Here is a 22,252-nt window from a genome sequence, read left to right as displayed (position 1 = left end):
TTGCCATCAGAAGTTACCCACAGAGGGTATGAACATGTTTGTGAGCTGTACGAAACCCACATTCCTCAGGACACAGGAATTCAGATGTTTCTGGCTTTAAAAAGCTGCAGCCACATCACAAAACCCTGAAGTGTGGCAGGGTCCTCTTTCAGCAGTATCGAATACATTTCTCTACAGATCAGGAATAAATATATCATACTTTCAGATGTCTGCTTTTGAGAGCACTGCCTCCTGAACAACTCAGGGTTGCTCCCTATGATGTGCTGCAGGTCCACACTGAGAGCTTTACTCTGCTTCTCAGACCTCACTTCTGAATCTGTTCTGTTTTTCTCCTTCCCATTTCATTTAACGAAGTTTGTCTTTTCAAAATACAAGGGGAAAAAGTAGAATTTGAAAATACTAACAATGCCAGAACCCCTTCTAGACAAAGGTCGTCATATCGAGGCTGCAACCTTACCCTTAACCTTAACCCTATACCTTTAAACCTGCTATGAAAAGATCAGTTAGAATCAAACTTCCCCTATCATTACTGGTTTCTGTATGACAGAAGGAAGAAAGAACTTCCTCTTGAGGAAGAAGAGGAGGGAAGTTACAAGCCCGTTACAGCAGAGAACAACTTTCCGACAGCAACAAAGGAAAAAAAGAAGTGGGAATAAGAATGTCAGAAAATCTCATCTATGCTGACTTGAACTTGACTGAATCAAGAAGGTCTAGGCTACAGAAGGACATCAATGTCCAAGGTAGGTCAATCTGTCTGCACTGAGCTTTGTTTTCTTCAGCCTCCCTCAGAGATATTTTGAAAGAGGGTGGCACCAAAGCCCCAAAGGGGGTGAAAGAAATATAGAGGGCAAAGCTGTGAAAAATTTGCAGGTGGGGTCAATTTTTAGTTTATTTTTTAACCAGAATAAAGGAAATTGTTATAAGGTCTACTTTTCATTTGTCAAGGTGCAAATATGAAGGAGAGTTTCTTGTGTGGTATTAAGAGGTCCGATTTAAGAAATTACTCCACAGCTGAACGTTACTCGATCTCCTGATCCAGGTCTGTTCTTATGTAGCATACTCTGATTCTTACAGCAAACTGATCAGAGGGTTGAGTTCCTCATGTTTCCATTGTTTGAAGCAGTCTCATGCATAGTACAATGCTGCTTGCTGAGCATAGCAAGCATTGTTTTGGGTTTTCTCCCTCCTGGGCTTGCCGGTGCATGCTGCTTGTTTAAGAAATCAAGCATAAAATATTTCATGAACAGATTCAGTTTGATTTAGTACAATGATTTTGCAAAATTCTTACCTAAATCTTATCTTAACAGTAAGAATTATTATGTAAATTTTTGCACTGTTTTTGCTACATCTGCATAAAATTACATCCTAAAATGACAGACATTATAGACTTCATCTCCGAATTTCTTTTTTTTTTTTTTTCCCCTCTTTCTCTGTTTAACAGAGAAAGACAGTTGGGTAAGACAGTCAGAGACCTTAGACATTTTTTTCCACTTCTGTTTAGATTTAAAGTGTGTGTTCATGTTTCCTCTGTCACTGTCCGCACTGAACTGATGATAAAACAGATCTTTTTTCTGCTTATAGCAAGTCCTTTATTGTTTGAATACAGTGGACAAACATATTATTGTGTCAAAGTTAAACACTGTCACATGAATTGCATCAGTTGCTGCCATGTGTTTATCATTTCTCATAATTGCAGTTATTTTTATTACATTTAAATCGTTTCTCTTCTTTTTCTGTTCCCCATTATTTTTGCCTGCTTTTAGATTCTACATACGCAGAACTGAATGTGCAATCCCTAGACACAAGTGCTGTAGCTAGCTATGCATCATTTGGTGAGTTTTCAGCTGTCTGCTATACTGATATGAATTTAAACAATGTGAAGAGAGGAGTCCATTCCTTGTTTTCAAGAAATGAAGTGATATAAAACCACATGGGACCACATGGAGACAGGAATATACACTTGACTGCTTTATGAAGCCAAAGTAAGGAGCATCTGATGTGTTGTATTATATGCAACTAAACACTTCTTGGATTCACTGGCATAGGAACACAAGATTTATGGGCAGTATCAAGAAATCACATCGCCCAACCTCTATCTGCAATGGCAGTCAAAGGTGTACAACTACTGACGAGTAAGAAGAGCGTAGGCATATATGCTATCTTCCTGTAATAACTTTCACATGCATCCAACTACTCAAGGACTTCCTGAGGCAGATGTGTTTCTATTTGCTTACCATTGGTGGATTTCTCTTTTATGAACTTGCCCAATCTCCCCTTGATTCCATACACAGCCCTGATTTCTATAACATCCTTTGACAAGGAGATCCACAGTTCTTTTAAATATGCAGTGAAGAACCGGCTCCATTTGTCTATTCTGAGCTGGCCTACTATTTCAGCTAATGCTCCCTGAAAGAAACAGTAAGCAGCTAAACCCAATCCAAGGTCTCCATGATATTCAGGATTTTATAGTGGGTACCATATTATAGTACCCACTAGGTTCCCTGGTACAGTCTTAGAACAAAGGAAAACACTTCTTTACTCTGAGGGTGGTCAAACAGTGGAACAGGTTTCCCAGAGAGAGATTGTGGAGTCTCCATCTGTGGAGATAGTCAAAACCTGACCTCACAGTCCTGAGCAACCTGCTCTACCTGAACCTGCTTGAGCGAGGGAGTTGAAGTACGTGATCTGAAAAGGTCACTTCCAACTTAAATGATTCTGTTATTGTGTGATCAGCTGAAGTTCACAGATCTACTCTAGCTTTTTTATTTATTTATTTATTTATTTATTTATTTGTGGGCTTAGCTCACATTAGATGTGTTACCTTCTAATTCCTGGGTACAAAGGTAGTTTTAAGAGAGGGATTACAAAACTGCATTAGTAATCCAGCTGTCTCACACCTAACTTGTCTTGGAATTTTTTACTGCACCCATTTGTGTATTTGGGCCACATTCAAGAAACTCTTCACACAAAACTGTCCTGAAATGGGAGATCCACCCAGTTCTTATTCAGTCAACCCTGATTAAAGGATTAATTTAATTTCTCTGCTATAGTCTTATCTTCTGAATACTTCATGGATACCATACAATCCACCAGCCTACAAAGCTCCATAAAGTTACCTTCTCTCATTGTGTTTAAAGACAGGTTGAGTGGTAATTCTGATGGTTTTTGCTTCTCAAGTTCTTAGCTGTCTAATTATTTTTATATATGATTTTTATCTTCCCACCATTTGTGATGCTTTCTATTTCTTTCATTTGGTGTTTACAGCTTTGTAAATTTTATGTTTACAGCTTTGTAAAGTTTACCATCTGTTTCTAATAGCCTTGTCTGCTTCCTTTTATCTGTTCCCAGATCATTCTTAGTAAGTGGCTTACATTGTCCACACACTGCCACGATGTTATCCTTTAATAATATACGCTCTGCCTGTATGGATTTTATTCTCTTCTAGCAGCACTTTACAACTTCCTTTTTATAAGAAGTGCCCTCTCCTTTATGTAGTTCCCCTCTTTTATCCATTAGCACTCTATTTTTCCTTTTGTAGTCTAGTACTATGCTGCCTCTTTTCCTGCTATCCACTTTCCCATATACATATTGGGGTACTCTTCGGTTAACAAACCGCAGGTGGCCAGAACCACCTGGGAAGTATTAGCACATTCTGTCTGCCTTCAGCAGGCAGATCTAGAAGACCACAGATCTCATGTAGGTTTAGCAACATCTTCCAGACATGTACAGTTATCTGATATCTGAGGCCATCTCGGATGACACAAAGCACACATTCTTTGGTGCCTGAGGCCTGGGTGTTTTAATCTAGGGCTGGACATTTTAGGTCTTCTCATCTTATTTCTTAGGCTTCTAGTATATAGAATCACAGAATCACTTGAGTTGGAAAAGAATTCTAAGATAATCAAGTCCAGCTGTGACTCAGGCATTCAGTTTAAATTTCACTGAAGTGCCTATGAGTATAAGGACTGATCTACATGCTGAGCCAGAGCTCAAGGGATTCCTAAAAGGAAAAACAAACAAATAAAACCAACTGTCAGCTTTAAAAAAAGTCCACGTGAAAGATCAACCACATTAAAAAGATCATGGGATATAGCAGAAAAGCAACTACCAAGTTTACAACTCACCTTCTTTGCCCAGCAGGAACGAATAGGAACAGAGGTGATTGACAGTGAGGTACAGCCAACTCTGCCTGGGCACACGCCCCTTCCAATAGCTCCGATAATAGTAATTGACCAGTTTATCCACTTCTGGCATCCAAAACTGCTTCTGCATCTTCAGTTTGGCCTCTTTGAATTTACCTGGATCCATTTCACTCTGGGGTTGCTGACTCTTTTTCAAAGACTGTTTTAAAAGCAGTTTAGTTTAATACTGTATTAAATATGACAGCTTTTTACTACTTCACTAATTCAACTAGTAATGAATACATAGGCGTGAAAATGAGGTTATCAGACAAAACAGACCAAGTATTGACTGCAGTTAGGGTGAAGATTCGGGTTGGTCTCCTCCTTTACATAAAACTATTTACTTTAAAGATCTAGGGATGATATACAGAATAACCTACATTTGTTCTACAGTTCCCAGTGGTCAAACGGACATCACAAACTTCAAAGACAGCAGAAGGGGTAAGTAAAATACTCTAGCAGATATGTGAAGCGGGAAGTGATGGAAAGCTGTCCTTTACCCTTTAATTCAGTGTCTGATGAGTTCAGTCAGCTTCCAAACATATCTTTTGACCCTCTTGAAGCTGCCTGTGCTCTGCAGTACCCACTGAGTTGACAGAGTAATGACTGACGCAAGGATCTCCTTGAAGTAAATCCAAAACCAAAAATACATAAACAACTGTCAAAACATAAAGATGAGACAGTTCAACTCTTCTGAAAAAATGATATGGCAGGACCTTTATCTGATAGGCTGATTGGGTTTTCCTTCACTAATATTTTGAGAGGGCAGGTAAGGATGCCAGAGAGCACTGAACTCTAGCATCAGGTACAGCAGAATTTAACATAGTATTCTAGGCAGTATCAGAAGGGTTCAGTTGAATACCTATGATGGGAAAGAAAAAAAAAAATAACAGGTATGAACAAGAAGACCAAACATCAGAGGGAAAAACTTTGACTAACTTGAAAGAGTTGTCTCAATATGAGCCTGGAAAGGGCATCTTTGAATGACGATGAAACGTCCTACCACAGTTGTTTTCCTAATCCTTATTTTTTCTCTCTGTAGGTAAAAACTGTTGTTCCAGAACACATATTGGAATATTGATTGCTGTGATAATCCTCCTACTGGTCTTAGGGGTGGGGCTGACATTCCTGTGTAAGTTCAGCTAAAAATGTATTAACTGCAATTTACTTGTGGCTCACCCAAAGAATAACATCTAAATCATGACGAGTAAAACCAGTAGAAGCAGAAGGCTATTTTGATGGTTCAGGACAGTAACTGTTGACAAACCATGGTCATAAGAGAAATCTGTAAAGGAGCTGAATGGTTTTCCATTCTATGTTTTCAAAAGAAAAATTCCAAAAGAAAAAAATCTGAAGCACAATCATCAAAATATACAATGTTCAAGCAATAAATCAAATCAAATCAAACAAATAAATCAAATAAATACAAATATGTTGAAAAAAAAGAAAGTAAAAATGAAATAATAATGATATTATGGTGGTTACCCATGAGAATATTTCAGAGATGATCTTGTATAACATCACTAGGATGTCTATAACACAAGAAATCTCTAACTGAATATGAATGAAAGTACATTTGAAAGAGGTTCCTGAGTTTTAGGGAATTTAAAGGAATTTGTTTGCACTTTACATAATCTAAATGCCACCCCATTTCTTTTCTCTCATCTTATTTTTGAGTTTACTGCTGGTAAATGAAGTTCTTTCTTTTAATATTTTGTCTCTTTTACTGTTTGTCTCAGGTATGGAGCCTGCATACCATGCTGAACCATGAACAGCATGAACTATGCTGTTCTGGTACAAGTTTGTCAGAACTCTCTTGAATCCAATCTTTTTTCTCATTTTATTTTGTTTTGTTTTATTTTATTTTATTTTATTTTATTTTATTTTATTTTATTTTATTTTATTTTATTTTATTTTATTTTATTTTTTGTTTGTTTTCAATGAATTTATTGATTCTGGTTTCAAGTATAATAATTCTACCACTATAATATTTAGTCTATAGTTTCTTTACTGTAGTTACTAATACATTTTTTGTTCAACTCCAAATAACCTCAGAAATGCCTCTTGAAACTTTATTCTAGACAATTCAGTAACTAATAGTCAGCTGAACTAAAAACAGCTGTTCATGGCAGGGGCCGTTGTATTTTTCAACAAGTAACTGGAAAGCTGCCTGGCAGAGAAGGACCTGGGAGTATTGGTCAATAGCTAGCTGAATATGAGCCAGCAGTGTGCTTGGGTGGCCAAAAATGTCAAGAGCATTCTGGCTTGTATCAGAAACAGTGTGGCAAGCAGGACTATGGAAGTGACTGTCCACCTGTACTCAACTCTGGTGAGGCTGTACCTTGAATAGGGCATTCAGTTTTGGGCCCCTCACTACAAGTTGGACATTGAGGTGCTGGAGAGTGTCCAGAGAAGGGCAACGAAGCTGGTGAAGGGTCTAGAGAACAAGTCTTAGGAGGAGTGGCTGAGGGAGCTGGGGTTATTCAGCCTAGGGAAAAGGAGGCTCAGGGGAGACCTTGTCTCTCTCTACAACTACCTCAAAGGAGGTTGTAGCAGGGTAGGGATCGGTCTCGTCTCCCAAGCAACAAGTGATAGGACAAGAGGAAATGGCCTCAAGTTGTGCCAGGGGAGGTTTAGTTGAATATTAGAAAAATTTTGTCACTCCAAGTGTTGTAAAACATTGGAACAGGCTGCCCAGTGAAGTAGTTGAATCACCATCCCTGGAGGTATGTAAAAGATGTGTAGACGTGGCACTTAGGGATATGGTTTAGTGCTAGGTTAACAGTTGGGCTTGATGATCTTAGAGGTCTTTTCCAACTTAAATGATTCTGTGATTCTGATTCTCTGATGTACAGCTGAGTTTTCCCAAGCAGAGAAGCTTGGAGAATATGTAGATTTAGTTATTGCTACACAGAGCCAGCTGGAAAAACAAAATCCTCCTCTAGCCTGTTAATTGTGAGTGATCCCTGAACTCAGTTCTTTCAAGATCTAAACTCTTGGGGAAGTTGCTAAAACTGAAAAACCAAAGGCTTGAGAAGACTTGAAAAATACATAAAAACACATGACCCACCCTAGTAAACATAAGCTTTAGTAAAGCATAACTTTAGCTCATCTGAGGCCTCAAAACCACTTTCTTCACCCTCGCAGATTTTTTTTTCCTTTTTCTCTGTGATAGTCATACAGTCCAGTTAGTCATCAGATAATAAAAATGAAGTTGTAAGCCTCTCTCCAAAGTCCCTTTTTTGCGGAGTCAGAAGCCTGCCATGGAGCACAAATCCCTCACAGCCACTATGTCAGAAGAAACAGGGAAAATAATCATAGAATCATAGCGTGGCTTGGGTTGGAAGGGACCTTAAAGATCATCTAAGTCTAATGCCCCTGCCATAGACAGGGATGCCACGCACTAGATCAGGTTACCCAGGGCCCCATCCAATCTGGTCTTGAACACATCCAGGGATGGGGCATCCACAACTTCTCTTGGCAACCTGTTCCAGTGTCTCACTGCCCTTACAGTGAAGAATTTCCTCCTTATGTCTAGTCTAAATCTATCCTCTTTTAGTTTAAGACTATTGCCTCTTGTCCAATCATTATCTACACAAGTAAAGAGTCCTTCTCCATCTTTTTTATAAGACTCCTTTAAGTATTTAAAGGCTGCAAGGAGGTCTTCCCAGAGCCTTCTCTTCTCCAGGCTGAACATCCCCAGCTCTCTCAGCCTTTCTTCACAGGAGACGTGCTCCAGCCCTCTGATCATCTTTGTAGCCCTCCTCTGGACTTGCTCTAACAGGTCTACATCCTTCTGGTGCTGGGGGTCCCACACCGGAATGCAGTACTCCAAATGGGGCCTCACGAGGGCAGAGTAGAGGGGGAAAAATCACTCCCTTGACCTACTGGTCACTCCTCTCTTGATGCAGCCCAGGATGCAGTTGGCCTTCTGGGCTGCAAGTGCTCACTGCTGGCTTACATCGAGCTTTTTGTCCACCAGAACCCCCAAGTCTCTCTCCACGGGGCTGTTCTCAATGAGTGCTTCTCCCAGTCTGTCCTCATGTCTGGGATTGCCCTGGCCCAGGTGCAGCACCTTGCACTTGGACTTGTTGAACCTCATTCGGTTCACATGGCCCCACTTCTCCAGCCTGTCCAGGTCCCTCTGGATGGCATCCCTTCCTTCTGTTGTATCAACCATACCACTGAGCTTGGTGTCATCTGCAGACTTGCTGAGGGTGCAATCAATCCCATCGTCTACATCATTAATGAAGATATTGAAAAGCACCAGTCCCAAGACAGATCCCTGAGGGACACTGCTCATGACTGCCCTCCACCTGGACATAAAGCCATTGATTTTCTGGGTGTGACCATCAAGCCAATTCCTTATCCACCAGACGGCCCACCCTTCAAATCCATATCTTTCCAATGTAGAGATTAGGATGTCATGTGGGACCACATTAAAGGCCTTATAGAAGTCCAAGTAGATGACAACAGTCAGTCTTCCCTTGTTGACCGATGCAGTCACTCCATCATAGAAGGCCACCAGATTGGTCAGTTTCCAGGTACCTGTTGGATTGCCTTTAAAGAGGGGTTCTTGATTTTGTTCAGAGGAAAAATAGTAAAAATAATAAAATAATAAAAATACTAATGCTCTTGGTGAAGCCATGTTGGCTGTCCCGGATCATCTCCTTGTCCTGCCTTAACATTGACTCCAAGAGGACCCATTCCATGATCTTGCCAGGCAGAGAGATGAGGCTCACCTGACTGTAGTTCCCCTAGTGTTCTTTTCTACTCTTTTTAAAAATGGGAGTGATGTTTCCCTTTTTCCAGTCACCATGGACTTTGCCTGACTGCCGTGATTTTTTCAAATATGATGGAGAGTGGCTTGGCAACTACATAAGCCAATTCCCTCAGGACCCTGGGATGCATGTCTTCAGGGCCCATAGACTTGTAATTGTTAAGTTGCATCAGGAGGTCACAAACTTGCTCTTCACTTACAGTGGGAGGGACTCTGGTCCTCCAGCCCCTGCCTAGAGGTTTGAGGACTTGAGATAGGTGGGAAGCCTGACCACTGGTGAAGACCAAGGCAAAGAAGTTGTCAAGGACCTCTTCCTTCTCCACATCTGTTGTTACCAGTTCTCCCTCTTCATTTGTCAGAGTTGGTACACTCTCCTTAGTCTTTCTTTTGCAGCCAATGTACCTGTACAACCCGTTCTTGTTATTCTTTGCATCCCTCCCCAAGTTTAGTTCTGTCAGTACCTTGACTTTCCTGATCCCATCCCTGCACATCCGGACAGCATTTCTGTGCTCTTCCCAGGGTACGTGGCCCTGTTTCCACTGTCTGTGCATTTTCTTCTTTTGCCTAAGTTTGGCCAGCAGGTTCTTGTTCAACCATGCTGTTTTCCTACTTGCTTGATATATTGCATATGGGAATAGAGAGCTCTTGCTCTCTAAGGAAAATATCCTTAAATAGTTGCCAGCTCTGAACAGATCCCCTGTCCCTAAGGACCATGTCCTGTGGGATCTCAGCCACTAATTCTGTGAAAATAAGGTAATTTCAGCTTAGGTATCTGCTTTAAAACCTACAGTGAAGACTGTTGTCTCTTTTTGATCTCAGGGTGCAACACTCTTTGGAAATCTGCTCCACAGTATAGTACTACCATTTTTTTCAGTGGAGGAGGAAATAGGGGAGGAGTAGATATTCTTTGTGGAGTGATAGTGAAGATCGAAAAGGTCTAGAAGAACTTTGACACTCTGTGGCAATATGGTCAGCTATTCAAAACAGAAATTACTGTCATCTTATTTCCAGACCATCCAACCACAAGCAGCCCACAGGACAGAGAAACACTCTCCATGACCTATGATAAGGCACAAGGTAGGTAATCATCTGTGGTTCAAAAGGCAGTTTCCAGGTACCTGTCGGATTGCCTTTTAAGAAGGGTTCTTGATTTTTTTCAGAGGAAAAATAATAAAAATAATAAAATAATAAAAATACTAATCTGACAAAAAAAAGTCATTAATAACTCAGAGAATATGCTCTCAAGGCCAAACAGCAATATTTTCATCTTTGAAAGTAGTGCTTGCTCAACACTACATTATTGCTTCAGAGGGAGGAAGAACTGACTTCCTCCCTTCATGGTAGTGCAGAGGAGCCTGTGGCTAGATGAGTGGACATTAATACAATGGTCCTTTTGGTATCACAGCATAGTAGTGAGCATGCTGGATCAATGCATATGTATTGCTTTCAAATACCCCTCCATTCTCAGCCTTTTAACTAAGTGTAATTTCTTTTTGATGTTTAAGGGCTGCTGAGTAACTAACAAAACTCTATCACACAGTCTCTGTCTCATTGAATTGTATCACCCTTTCCAAGTCTCATTCTCTGTCCTTCTGTTCCTAGCAACAGGGAGAAATATTCTTTCTTTCAGTAGCACCACTTTTGCCATATATTGAAACGGGCAAATAAGATGTTTGAAAACTGAAAGCTGCTTTTTGCCCCAAGCTATTCTCTTTACTTCCTGAGCAAAGTTTTAAAAGACTGGATAATGTTATCCATGATCCTACTTCTCTGACTCATGCATAGAGACTAATGAGCTTGTATTAGCTATAGAGATTGGCAGGGATCCCTGGCGGCCTGCTGAAAATTATGAACAGAACCACAAGGGTACTTTTCTGGCTGTAATTTACTCTTTTTTATTTTTCTTTTTTTTTTTTTTTTTTGTAATGGGATCATTTTGTTTGTTTGAACATGGGATTTTCCACTTTTTTCCCTCCTATAGATTGCCCCCAACATTGGAAAAGAAATGGGAAAAAATGCTACTTCTTTTCTCAAACTGCAGAAAGAAAAAACTGGAAAGCTTTCCATGATGAATGTACTGGCATGCACTCAGAACTGGTGACCATTGACAACAAGAAAGAACTGGTGAGATCTAAATCCATGAGGCTGCTTCTAGGGTTGTTTGACCCGTATGTCAAAGACCTCGTGGGTTACTGGTGTCTTCTTATGTTAGATGTCTCTGGGGGCCTATAAACACTCACATACACCAAGCACCTCTGTAAGGTAGAAAAAGCCTTCACAGTAAGATGCATTTTGGCATCTTACCCTCTTAAAGTCTTGCATCTAGAAGCTTCTCTCCTCAAAGGTGTTCCCATGGGAAGGAACAAATTCTCTTCCTACATGATGTATGCCTTAAAGGGATTTAGCACACAAACCAAGACCAAATGAATCAAACAGACATTTTTGGTCAGAGACATCACTTTGAGAAAAACCGAAGAGGCCTTCCCATCACAGTCAGAACAAAAAAGTGTCTCCAGGTATTAAGTCACATCTGGCTAACTACAATGTACAGCTTTAATAGTATCAGGAGTGTATTATTTTATTTAGTCTGTTCCTAAGAAGCCTCAGGAAGAGGGATGAGATTAAATAAGAATGAAAGAATTCAGCCTCTGAAGCTGCGGAACGAGATAGTGTAGCTAGATCCATACCGTTCTTTCTATGTTGGCTATTTAGTACTAAAATTTCTGTGCACGTCCAGTGAAGAAAATATAACTTGGAAGTATTAGCATTGTGTTTTTTTTCCCGTCTAGGATTACCTTATTTCACAATCCACAAATCATTATTACTTACTTGGTCTCCAGTACAATGAAAGCAAGAAGAATTGGGAGTGGATTAACGGCAGAGAACACAGCACAGACATGTAAGCTTATTCCAGCAAATCACTGTGATGAATGTCTAGAAACTGTCACAAATGCTCCAGGGCCAACACAGTGTGCAAGCAAAATCAGGGTTTTGAAGCATACTGATTCCTTGAGATTCAGGTGCTACAGTACCTCCTAATGACAATTCAAAGGGAGTCCATGGCTGAATCAGGCATGTCAGATCAGGATGGCAAGACAGGACACAGCTACAGTTCTGCTGGCAAAGGAGGTATCTGACTAAATGGAGTTCAGTGAAGAGAGGAAGGATACACCAGGCAGATATAAAAGAGACTGTGATCTTAGCATCATTGAATGGAGCATAACAAAGAAGAGAAAGGTCTCTGCATGGGAAAGCATAGCCCATATACTTCTGTTGAGGATGAGCGAAAAAAAATTAAGGAGCTGGGAGGGAGACCGCATGAACCGCATGAAGTTCAATAAGAGCAAGTGCCGGGTCCTGCACCTGGGAAACCCTGGCTGCACGTACAGACTGGGTGATGAGACGCTGGAGAGCAGCCTAGAAGAGAGGGATCTGGGGGTCGTGGTAGACAGCAAGTTGAATATGAGCCAGCAATGTGCCCTGGCGGCCAGGAGGGCCAACCGTGTCCTGGGGTGCATCAAGCACGGCATCGCTAGTAGGTCAAGGGAGGTGATTGTCCCACTCTACTCTGCGCTGGTGCGGCCTCACCTCGAGTACTGTGTGCAGTTCTGGGCACCACAGTATAAAAAGGACATGAAACTGTTGGAGAGTGTACAGAGGAGGGCTACGAAGATGGTGAAAGGCCTGGAGGGGAAGACGTACGAGGAACGGCTGAGGTCACTGGGCCTGTTCAGCCTGGAGAAGAGGAGGCTGAGGGGAGACCTCATCACAGTCTACAACTTCCTCGTAAGGGGGTGTCGAGAGGCAGGAGACCTTTTCTCCATTAACACCAGTGACAGGACCCGCGGGAACGGGGTTAAGCTGAGGCAGGGGAAATTTAGGCTTGACATCAGGAGGGGGTTCTTCACAGAGAGGGTGGTTGCACACTGGAACAGGCTCCCCAGGGAAGTGGTCACTGCACCGAGCCTGTCTGAATTTAAGAAGAGATTGGACTGTGCACTTAGTCACATGGTCTGAACTTTTGGGTAGACCTGTGCGGTGTCAAGAGTTGGACTTGATGATCCTTAAGGGTCCCTTCCAACTCAGGATATTCTATGATTCTATGATTCTATGAGACCCTCCAATGAGGCAGTCTCCATTACAACTGACAAAGACATAGGCTGCAAGGCGAGGTGACACACTGTCTTTCATGTAAATGATACTATTCACTGCCATTGCATCTAACTGGGTCAGGAATGAAACTAAATCTGACTTTCTCTCCCTGTTCAGGTTTAATATAACAGGACCTATAACAGGACCTCCTGACTACTTCTGCACTGTTGTTGGCTTTGGCGAAGTGTCAACTGCACCTTGCTATGAATCCTCAACAACAAAAAATATGTGTGAAAAAGGTGCAAGTATTTCAGAAAAGGCAGAAGAGGAGCGACAAAAAACAGATTCAAGTAGGAACCTTACTCCCAGTTTTGTGTAGGAACACCAGATGGAATTTGTCTCATTTTATCTGCTTAAATATCTAATCAAAGGAATCTCTCACCCTTCTGTCTAGACACCTTGCCAAGCTTAGCACATTTTTTGCTAAGAGAGGTGTCAAAGACTGGATGGATGAGCCTCTGGAAGAACCTTAATTTTTACACATTAGGAACCTGGATGACTTGCTAACGTCAGAAGCCTGATTTTTAGGGAACCACTGTTTGGTGATGAGTCCTGCCTTGGTGAGAGGTGTGATCACATACAGATCCTGTTTCTCATAGACACATGCATACACACTTCTACATCCACAGTCCTCCTTGTGCACAAGGAGGCACTTTGAAGCATTGCCATGCACTGGCCTTCTCTGCAGCTGCAAGTAAAGTTTAAGATGTGTTTATATTTTGGATCCTGCAGACAAGTGCAACCACACCCATCCTTATGTGTTATAGACAAGATTGACAGGAGAAAAAAATGACCAGAAAACCCTAAGCAAGTACTTACCAGCACTGGATACCAGATCTCTGGGGGGCTAAAATGTGATTGCCTACAAAAAGTGAAATGATCCTACGCCACAGACCTCTGCATAAAATCATCAGCAGTCCTGTGTAGGTCAAGGAAAGAAAGTCAGAGTTAGACTTAACCCTGATGGGAAAGTGCACAGGATGAAGAGCAGTAGAGACAACCAAAAGTTGAAAAACAGAGTCACAATAATAGTTAGCTGGACAGAAAGTTGTTACTGAAAACAAAGGTACCTGTGAAGAAGCTGGTGAGAGATGTGAGAGCGGCCTGCAGAAAATGACATCACAGCAGATTCTCCTGCTTTTCTCAGGATAATGGAGAAATATATACATGAAGGTTTTTCTGGCACTGACATGTCAGAGCCAATACAAGAAAGAGGAGGTACCAGTGGAGCAGAGACATGACCAGCAAATGGTGAATGCTACCAGAGCTCTTCCAATGTCTTTCAGTGGCTCTTGGGACTCTGGTGCTTTTGTGACTCTAAGGATTGTCATTTTTACCATCTCCTTTGAGGCAGAAACACTCTTACTTCAAATTGTGTCAAAGTCAATTCATGGCTCTCTCCAACATCTGCAGGATGGAGAAAGATAAACAGATTTGTGAATTCTTCAATGAAGTGCAGTGACGGCATGCTTACTCATTGGAAGAAGAAGAAAAAAAAAAGGAAAAAAAAAGGAAGAAAAGAAAGAAAAATGTCTTCTCTTAATCAACAATTGCTATTAAAAATGTTGTGGCCAAGGCTAATGAACATAGAATTGTGCAGGAAACATTCTCTCATTCTTACTTGAAAGCACATTCTGATGTCTCTGAGACAAGCAATACTTCTTAATGGCCTTATTCATCAAGTGTCCTTTAAAGCATATTTGTAGTTCCTTCACTAACCTTTAATCACCGAAGAACAAAGTAAGAACATAAATGTAACACAATAATCTCAGTGGCCCAAACCAGAGTCTAAAGGGACTTCAGAAGGAAGATGGGGCTGTTTGTTTGTACTCAGTTTACTGAAGGGGGTGGGAGATAGCTCTGCATTGTACTACAGAGAAGTCTGGAAGAGAGCTGCCTTTTAATTTTCGTATTCTAGCTGCTGTGCTTTAATTGGGTGGGCTCTGATGAAGGAGGCAGGGGATATATCACTTCCCTAGGAGCCACTGGACCTAATGCAAATTTGGAGGCTTCAGAAAGCAGCAGAACTAAGCAGCTACATATCAGAGGTGAAAGAAATGAGGAAGTGGCCCTAAGGTCACTGTGGGACAACATGAAGTCCTTCAAATCCAGAAAGTCAAAGGAGTAAGAAGAGAACACTGTCTACAAAGAAATATCTAACAAGTGAGGAAGTTTGATTTAAACTGGTTTATTTACTGCCTGGCTATCGGCTCTTCAGGAGGGACAGGCAGCACAAAAGAGGTGGTGGCGTGGCTCTCTACATTAGAGAATCTTTTGATGTTGTGGAACTCCAGGCTGGGAATGATAAGGTTGAATCCCTGTGGGTTAGGATCCGTGGGAAGGCCGGCAAGGCTAGCATCCTGGTGGGGGTCTGCTATAGACCGCCGAACCAGGATGCGGAGACGGATGAGGAGTTTTATAGGCAACTGACAGAAGTTGCAAAAGTCCTCGTGGGGGACTTCAACTTCCCGGACATATCCTGGAAACACAACACGGCACAGAGAAAGCAGTCTAAGAGGTTTCTGGAGAGCGTGGGAGATAGCTTCCTGACGCAGCTGGTCAGTGAACCTACCAGGGGTGGTGCCCCGCTAGACCTTCTCTTCACAAACAGAGAAGGACTGGTGGGAGATGTGGTGGTCGGAAGCTGTCTGGGGCAGAGTGACCACGAAATGGTAGAGTTCTCTATTCTTGGCGAGGCCAGGAAGGGGACCAGTAAAACTGCTGTCTTGGACTTCCGGAGGGCTGACTTTGAGCTGCTCAGGACGCTGGTTGGCCGAGTCCCTTGGGAGGCGGTTCTGAAGGGCAGAGGAGTCCAGGAAGGCTGGGCGCTCCTCAAGAAGGAAATCGTGATGGCACAGGAGCGGTCCGTCCCCACGTGCCCAAAGATGAGCCGGCGTGGAAGAAGACCGGCCTGGCTCAACAGAGAGTTGCGGCTGGAGCTTAGCAGAAAAAAGAGGGTTTATAATCTTTGGAAAAAAGGGCGGGCCACTGAGGAGGACTACAAGGATGTAGCGAGGCTGTGCAGGGAGAAAATTAGAAAGGCCAAAGCTCATCTGGAGCTCAATCTGGCTACTGCCGTTAAAGACAACAAAAAATCCTTTTACAAATACATCAACGCGAAACGGAGGACTAGGGAGAATCTCCATCCTTTACTGGATGCGAGGGGAAACCTAGTTACTAAGGATGAGGAAAAGGCTGAGGTGCTTAATGCCGCCTTTGCCTCAGTCTTTAGCGGCAATACCGGTTGTTCTCCGGACACCCAGTGCCCTGAGCTGGTGGAAGGGGATGGGGAGCAGGATGTGGCCTTCGCTATCCATGAGGAAATGGTTGGCGACCTGCTACGGAGCTTGGATGTGCGCAAGTCGATGGGGCCTGATGGGATCCACCCGAGGGTACTGCGAGAACTGGCGGAGGAGCTGGCCGAGCCGCTTTCCATCATTTATCGGCAGTCCTGGCTATCGGGGGAGGTCCCGGTTGACTGGCGGCTAGCCAATGTGACGCCCATCTATAAGAAGGGCCGGAGGGCAGACCCGGGGAACTATAGGCCTGTCAGTTTGACCTCAGTGCCGGGGAAGCTCATGGAGCAGATTATCTTGAGGGTCATCACGCGGCACTTGCAGGGCAAGCAGGCGATCAGGCCCAGTCAGCATGGGTTTATGAAAGGCAGGTCCTGCTTGACGAACCTGATCTCCTTCTATGACCAAGTGACGCGCTTGGTGGATGAGGGAAAGGCTGTGGACGTGGTCTACCTTGACCTCAGTAAGGCTTTTGACACCGTTCCCCACAACATTCTCCTCAAGAAACTGGCTGCTCGTGGCTTGGACTGGCGTACGCTTCGCTGGGTTAGAAACTGGCTGGATGGCCGGGCCCAGAGAGTTGTGGTGAATGGAGTCAAATCTGGTTGGAGGCCGGTCACTAGTGGAGTCCCCCAGGGCTCGGTACTGGGGCCGGTCCTCTTTAATATCTTTATCGATGATCTGGATGAGGGCGTCCAGTGCACCCTCAGTAAGTTTGCAGATGACACCAAGCTAAGTGCGTGTGTCGATCTGCTCGAGGGCAGGAAGGCTCTGCAGGAGGATCTGGATAGGCTGGAGCGATGGGCTGAGGTCAACTGCATGAAGTTCAACAAGGCCAAGTGCCGGGTCCTGCACCTGGGCTGCAACAACCCCAAGCAGAGCTACAGGCTGGGAGATGAGTGGCTGGAAAGCTGCCTGGCCGAGAAGGACCTGGGAGTATTGGTGGATAGTCGGCTGAATATGAGCCAGCAGTGTGCTCAGGTGGCCAAGAAGGCCAACGGCATCCTGGCCTGTATAAGAAGCAGTGTGGCCAGCAGGTCGAGGGAAGTGATTGTGCCCCTGTACTCGGCTCTGGTGAGGCCGCACCTCGAGTACTGTGTTCAGTTTTGGGCCCCTCGCTACAGAAAGGACATGGACGTGCTCGAGCGAGTCCAGAGAAGGGCGACCAAGCTGGTGAGGGGTCTGGAGAACAAGTCTTACGAGGAGCGGCTGAGGGAGCTGGGCTTGTTCAGCCTGGAGAAGAGGAGGCTCAGGGGCGACCTCATCGCTCTCTACAGTTACCTGAAAGGAGGCTGTAGAGAGGTGGGGGTTGGTCTATTCTCCCACGTGCCTAGTGACAGGACGAGGGGGAATGGGCTAAAGTTGCGACAGGGGAGTTTTAGGTTGGATGTTAGGAAGTACTTCTTTACCGAAAGGGTTATTAAGCATTGGAACGGGCTGCCCAGGGAGGTGGTGGAGTCACCATCCCTGGAGGTCTTTAAAAGACGTTTAGATGTAGAGCTTAGGGATATGGTTTAGTGGAGTACTTAGTGTTAGGTCGGAGGTTGGACTCGATGATCTTGATTCCAACCTAGAGAAATCTGTGAATCTGTGAATTTACTCAGCCTCAGTACTTCCTTTGCTCACAAGTCTTATCTTTCTCTGGATTTGTTATCTTACATTTTAAATAAACCTGAAGTTTACAGTTTGAGAGACTTTGGTTAGCTTTTGGCGTGTCCACCACAAGGAAAGGTGAAGTAACTCACACCAACTCAGCCTTGGTCGTGGTCTCATCCTGATGCCAAGGGCAGGGGAATCCCACACCAATCCAAACCTAGCCTCTCAGAACTTCTGTGGTTGGTGACTGCAGAGAATTACAAGGTTGGTTTTAATTCTTTCTGCAGTTGGGCAATGGGTCAACAGTCATTTGGCTAGGTCAGGCTGACAGTGTCAGCGTCATAGTGCACATCCTAGATACATGGCAGGCTCCAGGGTGCTTCATTCAATGACCATTATCAAGAAGAACCTGGGACTGAGAACTTAGTAGATGAGGGAAAGGCAGAGGATGTTTTTTGTATGGATTTTAGTAAAGCATTTGACACTGTGTCCCACAGTATTCTCCTGGAGAAACTGTCTGCTCATGGCTTGGACAGGTGTACAGTTCACTGGGTGAAGAACTGTCTGAGTAACTGGGCTCAGAGAGTCTTAGTGAATGGAGTTCAATCCAGCTGGCACCCAGTCACCAGTGGCATTCCCCAGGGCTCGGCCTTAGGGACAGTTTTGCATATAATTTTTATTAGTGATCCGAGTGAGGGGATTGAGTACACCCTCAGTAAGTTTGCAGACAATACCAAATTTGGCAGGAGTGTTGATCTGTTTGAGGGCAGGAAGACTCTGTGGAGGGATCTGGATAGGCTAGATCAATGGGCTGTGTCCAATTGAATGGCATTCAACAAGGCTAAGTGGCAGGTCCTGAACTTGGGTCATAACAACCCTATACAGCAGTGTAGGCTTTGGAAAGAGTGGTTGGAAAGTTGCCCAACAGTAAAGGACCTTGGGGTGCTGGTCTGAACATGAACGAGCAGAGTGCTCGGGTGGGCAAGAAGGCATATGGTACCTTGGCCTGCATCAGAAATAGTGTGGCCAGCAGGACTAGAGAAGTAATTGTCCCCTTTTACACAACTTTGGTGAGACTGCACCTCAAGTATTGTGTTCAGTTTTGGGCCCCTCACAACAAGAGGCATACGGAGTTGCTAGAGGGTGTACAGAGGAGAGCAATGAAGCTGGTGAAAGCATTGGAAAACAAGAGCTTTGAGGAGCGGCTGAGGGAACTGGGGTTGTTTAGTCTGGAGAAAAGGGGAGGCCCCATTGCTCTTTACAATTGCCTGAAAGGAGATTATAGCAAGGTGGGTGTTGGTCTCTTTTCTCAGGTGACAAGTGATAGAGCATGAGGAAATGGCCTCAAGTGCACAAGGGGAGGTCTAAACTGGACATTAGGAAGAATTTCTTATGATTCTATGACTCAAGAGGTATTCTTTAGGGTTTGTCCTATATACATAGACCTATATCTAAGTTTGCTTCAAGAAAAATCACGTCAGCTATTTTGCCTCTGATGAAGGGCAAAGGGAACCCAGGGTAGTCACAATGCAAAAAGTGGCCCTTTTGAAAAGGAAAGCATGCTCTTGACTAAAAGCACTACATTCATGACTTAACCAAAACTATGAGGAGGGAGAGATGACACTCAAAGCACAAAACCAAAGCATATCACATTCTGGACAGTAGCTGTGTAGACATGAAAAGCAGTACAATTCAATTTAGAGAAAGGACAAAGACATCTTCCTGCTTACCAGTGTAGTAGCTGGCAGTCAGATGCAGAGCTGAAGTCTACCACAAAGACGCATCCTAGGGATCTCCTTTGTCAGAAGGACCATTCTTTGCAGCCCTGTCTGTAGCATCCTATTTACAGCTGAGCCAACAAAAGACAGTGTTTGTTTGGCTTAGGATAGCTTTCACACAAATGCACAGCAGCTTTAAAATTAAAATACCCTTTTCTTGCACCAAATTGTCCTATTCTTGCAACAGTAATATTCCCTACAGTCTATGCTAAGGCCATACACTATTTACATTGCAGTCACATATTGTTATAATATTCCACTGAAAATCTCTAAAACAATCTGAAAAATCACATAAAAAATTAAATCAGGAAATACTAGATTTACCAACCACCATGTCTCGGGGGAGAAAGAGACAACCTCTTTACCTAAGAGACTATCTGGCAAGTCTAAACCACAAGAGATGCACAGCAAAGTGGTCTTTAGTGGATTAACTGGGTTATTCTGCACATTTACTGGTTGGGGGCAATATTCCTCCAACCTCGTTTCTCTGGTTGGTATGAGTTGTCTCTTCCACTTTTGTCTGTGATGGCACTGACATAAAAGCATGATTTCTGTGCAATTCCCCCCCATGCATGGTTTGATTTTAGATAACCTGAATGATCCCTTCATGGAAGAATCAACAAAGATAAATGGCTGAGTGCATGTTGAAGAGAAAATATGTGTGTATATATGCATATGTGTCGGCACATATATACACATTAACCCTCTGAAAAGTTTCCTTGTTATTATGAGGTCTGGGACAAAACATGAAGATCAAACAAGCAGAAAAATAATACATGTTTAAAAAATATACATTTTTTTTTCAACTGTGCAGGAATCCTCTGAGAGAATACAGTACATTTAGAGAACAGTGGAGATGGACTAAGTGTAGTTTTAAAGAAAAACATGGAGTTTGCTGAAAAAAAAAAAAAGTAGTTTCTCTACACTAGACCTCAATACACCCTATTCTTTTTTGATAAATAAAATACAAACAGTTTTTTGTAAGGGAGATGAATTCAGAAGACTGGTGAGCAGAAAGGAGTGTATTGACCAATTCAACCCTCTGCTTAGCAACTACCAAACTTTAGCCAACTTTTAGAACATGCTTATAGTAAGATTCCTCAGCATTCCTGAACCACAGACAGACCTGCAGCAAGTTCCTGCTTATCAGGCCAGAGCATCTGGTGGAGTCGCATCTGGTGAAGTGGCAGTCCAGACTGAGGACTGCAGGGCGCTCTGGAATCTGGAGGCCCCCCTGGGCTTTGAGGGAAGAGTGGGCTGTCATGGGTTCAGGTGTGCCCTGCTCAAGGAACTGCTTGAGCAGATGGCTGGGCTGCAGCGAGAGAGCGGCAGCCTGAGGGGCTCCTGGGAGTCTCTGAGGGAGACAGATAGGAGGTGTCAACCTACCCCTACTGAGGCCCAGCAGCCCCCTCCTAAGTCCCTGCAAGAGGTAGTAGCTGATCCAGCTGCTCACCTGCAGGACAGAGGGCTTGACCTCCCACGAGAGGAAAGGGGCTGGACCCTCGTATCTGCTCAAAGCAGAAGGAGGTATCTGCCCCCAACACCCACGGTGCCACCAACCCCCACAGTGTCCCTGGGTAATAGATTCGAGGCTCTCGGGCAGGAAAAGGATGAAGGTCTGGACAGCAGTTGGAACCCAGGCCCCAAGAAGCATGTCAAGGATGAGGGAAGTACCAAGCATAGGGAGCGGGGCCGGTCGGGGCAATGCATCCAAACCAGTGCCACAAAAACGGGCAGAGAGTCTTAGTAATCAGGGACTCCTTGCTTGGGGTTACCAAGGCTCCCGTTTGCCACCCGGATAACCTCTCCAGAGAGGTGTGTTGTCTTCCTGGAGTGCGTGTCAGAGACGTTAGGAAGGCTCTGCCACAGCTCACTAAACCAGAGGACTACTATTCTCTTACTGTCATTCAGGCTGGGTCCCAGGATGCTGCAACAAGGAAAATGAGTAACATTAAAAAGGACTTTGCATCCCTGGGCAGGATGTTGAAGGGATCAGGGGTGCAGGTAGTGTTCTCATCTGTCCTCCCGATGGGTGACTGGGACCCAGAAAGAAGGAGAACGGGACAGGTAAATGACTGGCTGAGGGGGTGGTGTCTAGACCAAGCCTTTGGGTATTTTGATCTTGGGCAGGCCTTTGAGAAGCCAGGTATGTGGGCTGCTGATGGACTCCGACTCAGCAAGTGGGGCACAAGTGTATTGGGGAGCAAGCTCTCTGGACTTATTACCAGGGCTTTAAACTAGGTTTGACAGGGGAAGGGAGAGGAGTTAGATGTGACAGAGGAGGGCTGGGGGACATTGTCACTGCTGTCACTGTTGAAGATAGTAGGGAAAAACCTCTGAGTTGTCCCATAGGGTTGTCTGAGGGCTCCTCAGAGAAGGTAATGCTCCCGATACCCCGTCTGGAATTTTCTTGTGTCCCTCCAGGGGTAACTGCACCTGCTGCTTCCCTAAAGTGCCTGTATACCAATG

At 43.9% G+C, this 22,252-nt stretch overlaps 1 protein-coding gene across 7 annotated transcripts; it reads left to right on the top strand.

Moving 5' to 3' along the window:
- Window positions 1-560: 560 nt before the first annotated feature.
- Window positions 561-14,782, top strand: LOC106046305 (killer cell lectin-like receptor subfamily B member 1B allele C). Of its 7 annotated transcripts, XM_048079988.2 has the most exons (9): window positions 628-740; window positions 946-1,039; window positions 1,764-1,832; window positions 4,533-4,622; window positions 5,224-5,313; window positions 9,973-10,038; window positions 10,943-11,085; window positions 11,751-11,860; window positions 13,231-14,782. In XM_048079988.2, the coding sequence occupies exons 4-9, from the start codon at window positions 4,541-4,543 to the stop codon at window positions 13,430-13,432; spliced, it is 693 nt and encodes a 230-aa protein (XP_047935945.1). In that variant the 5' UTR covers window positions 628-740; window positions 946-1,039; window positions 1,764-1,832; window positions 4,533-4,540; the 3' UTR covers window positions 13,433-14,782. The 7 variants fall into 7 exon arrangements, with proteins under 7 accessions (XP_047935943.1, XP_047935940.1, XP_047935942.1 ...); XM_048079983.2 differs by lacking the exon at window positions 946-1,039 and having other exon boundaries at window positions 562-740; XM_048079984.2 differs by lacking the exon at window positions 946-1,039 and having other exon boundaries at window positions 564-740; window positions 4,575-4,622.
- The last annotated feature ends 7,470 nt before the right edge of the window (window positions 14,783-22,252 follow it).

This window comes from Anser cygnoides, chromosome 1 (genome assembly GCF_040182565.1).
Source record: "Anser cygnoides isolate HZ-2024a breed goose chromosome 1, Taihu_goose_T2T_genome, whole genome shotgun sequence".
In the NCBI taxonomy this organism is placed as follows: Eukaryota; Metazoa; Chordata; class Aves; order Anseriformes; family Anatidae; genus Anser; species Anser cygnoides.
Note: the sequence above shows the minus strand (reverse complement) of the source record. Positions and strands in the feature narration are given on the sequence as shown.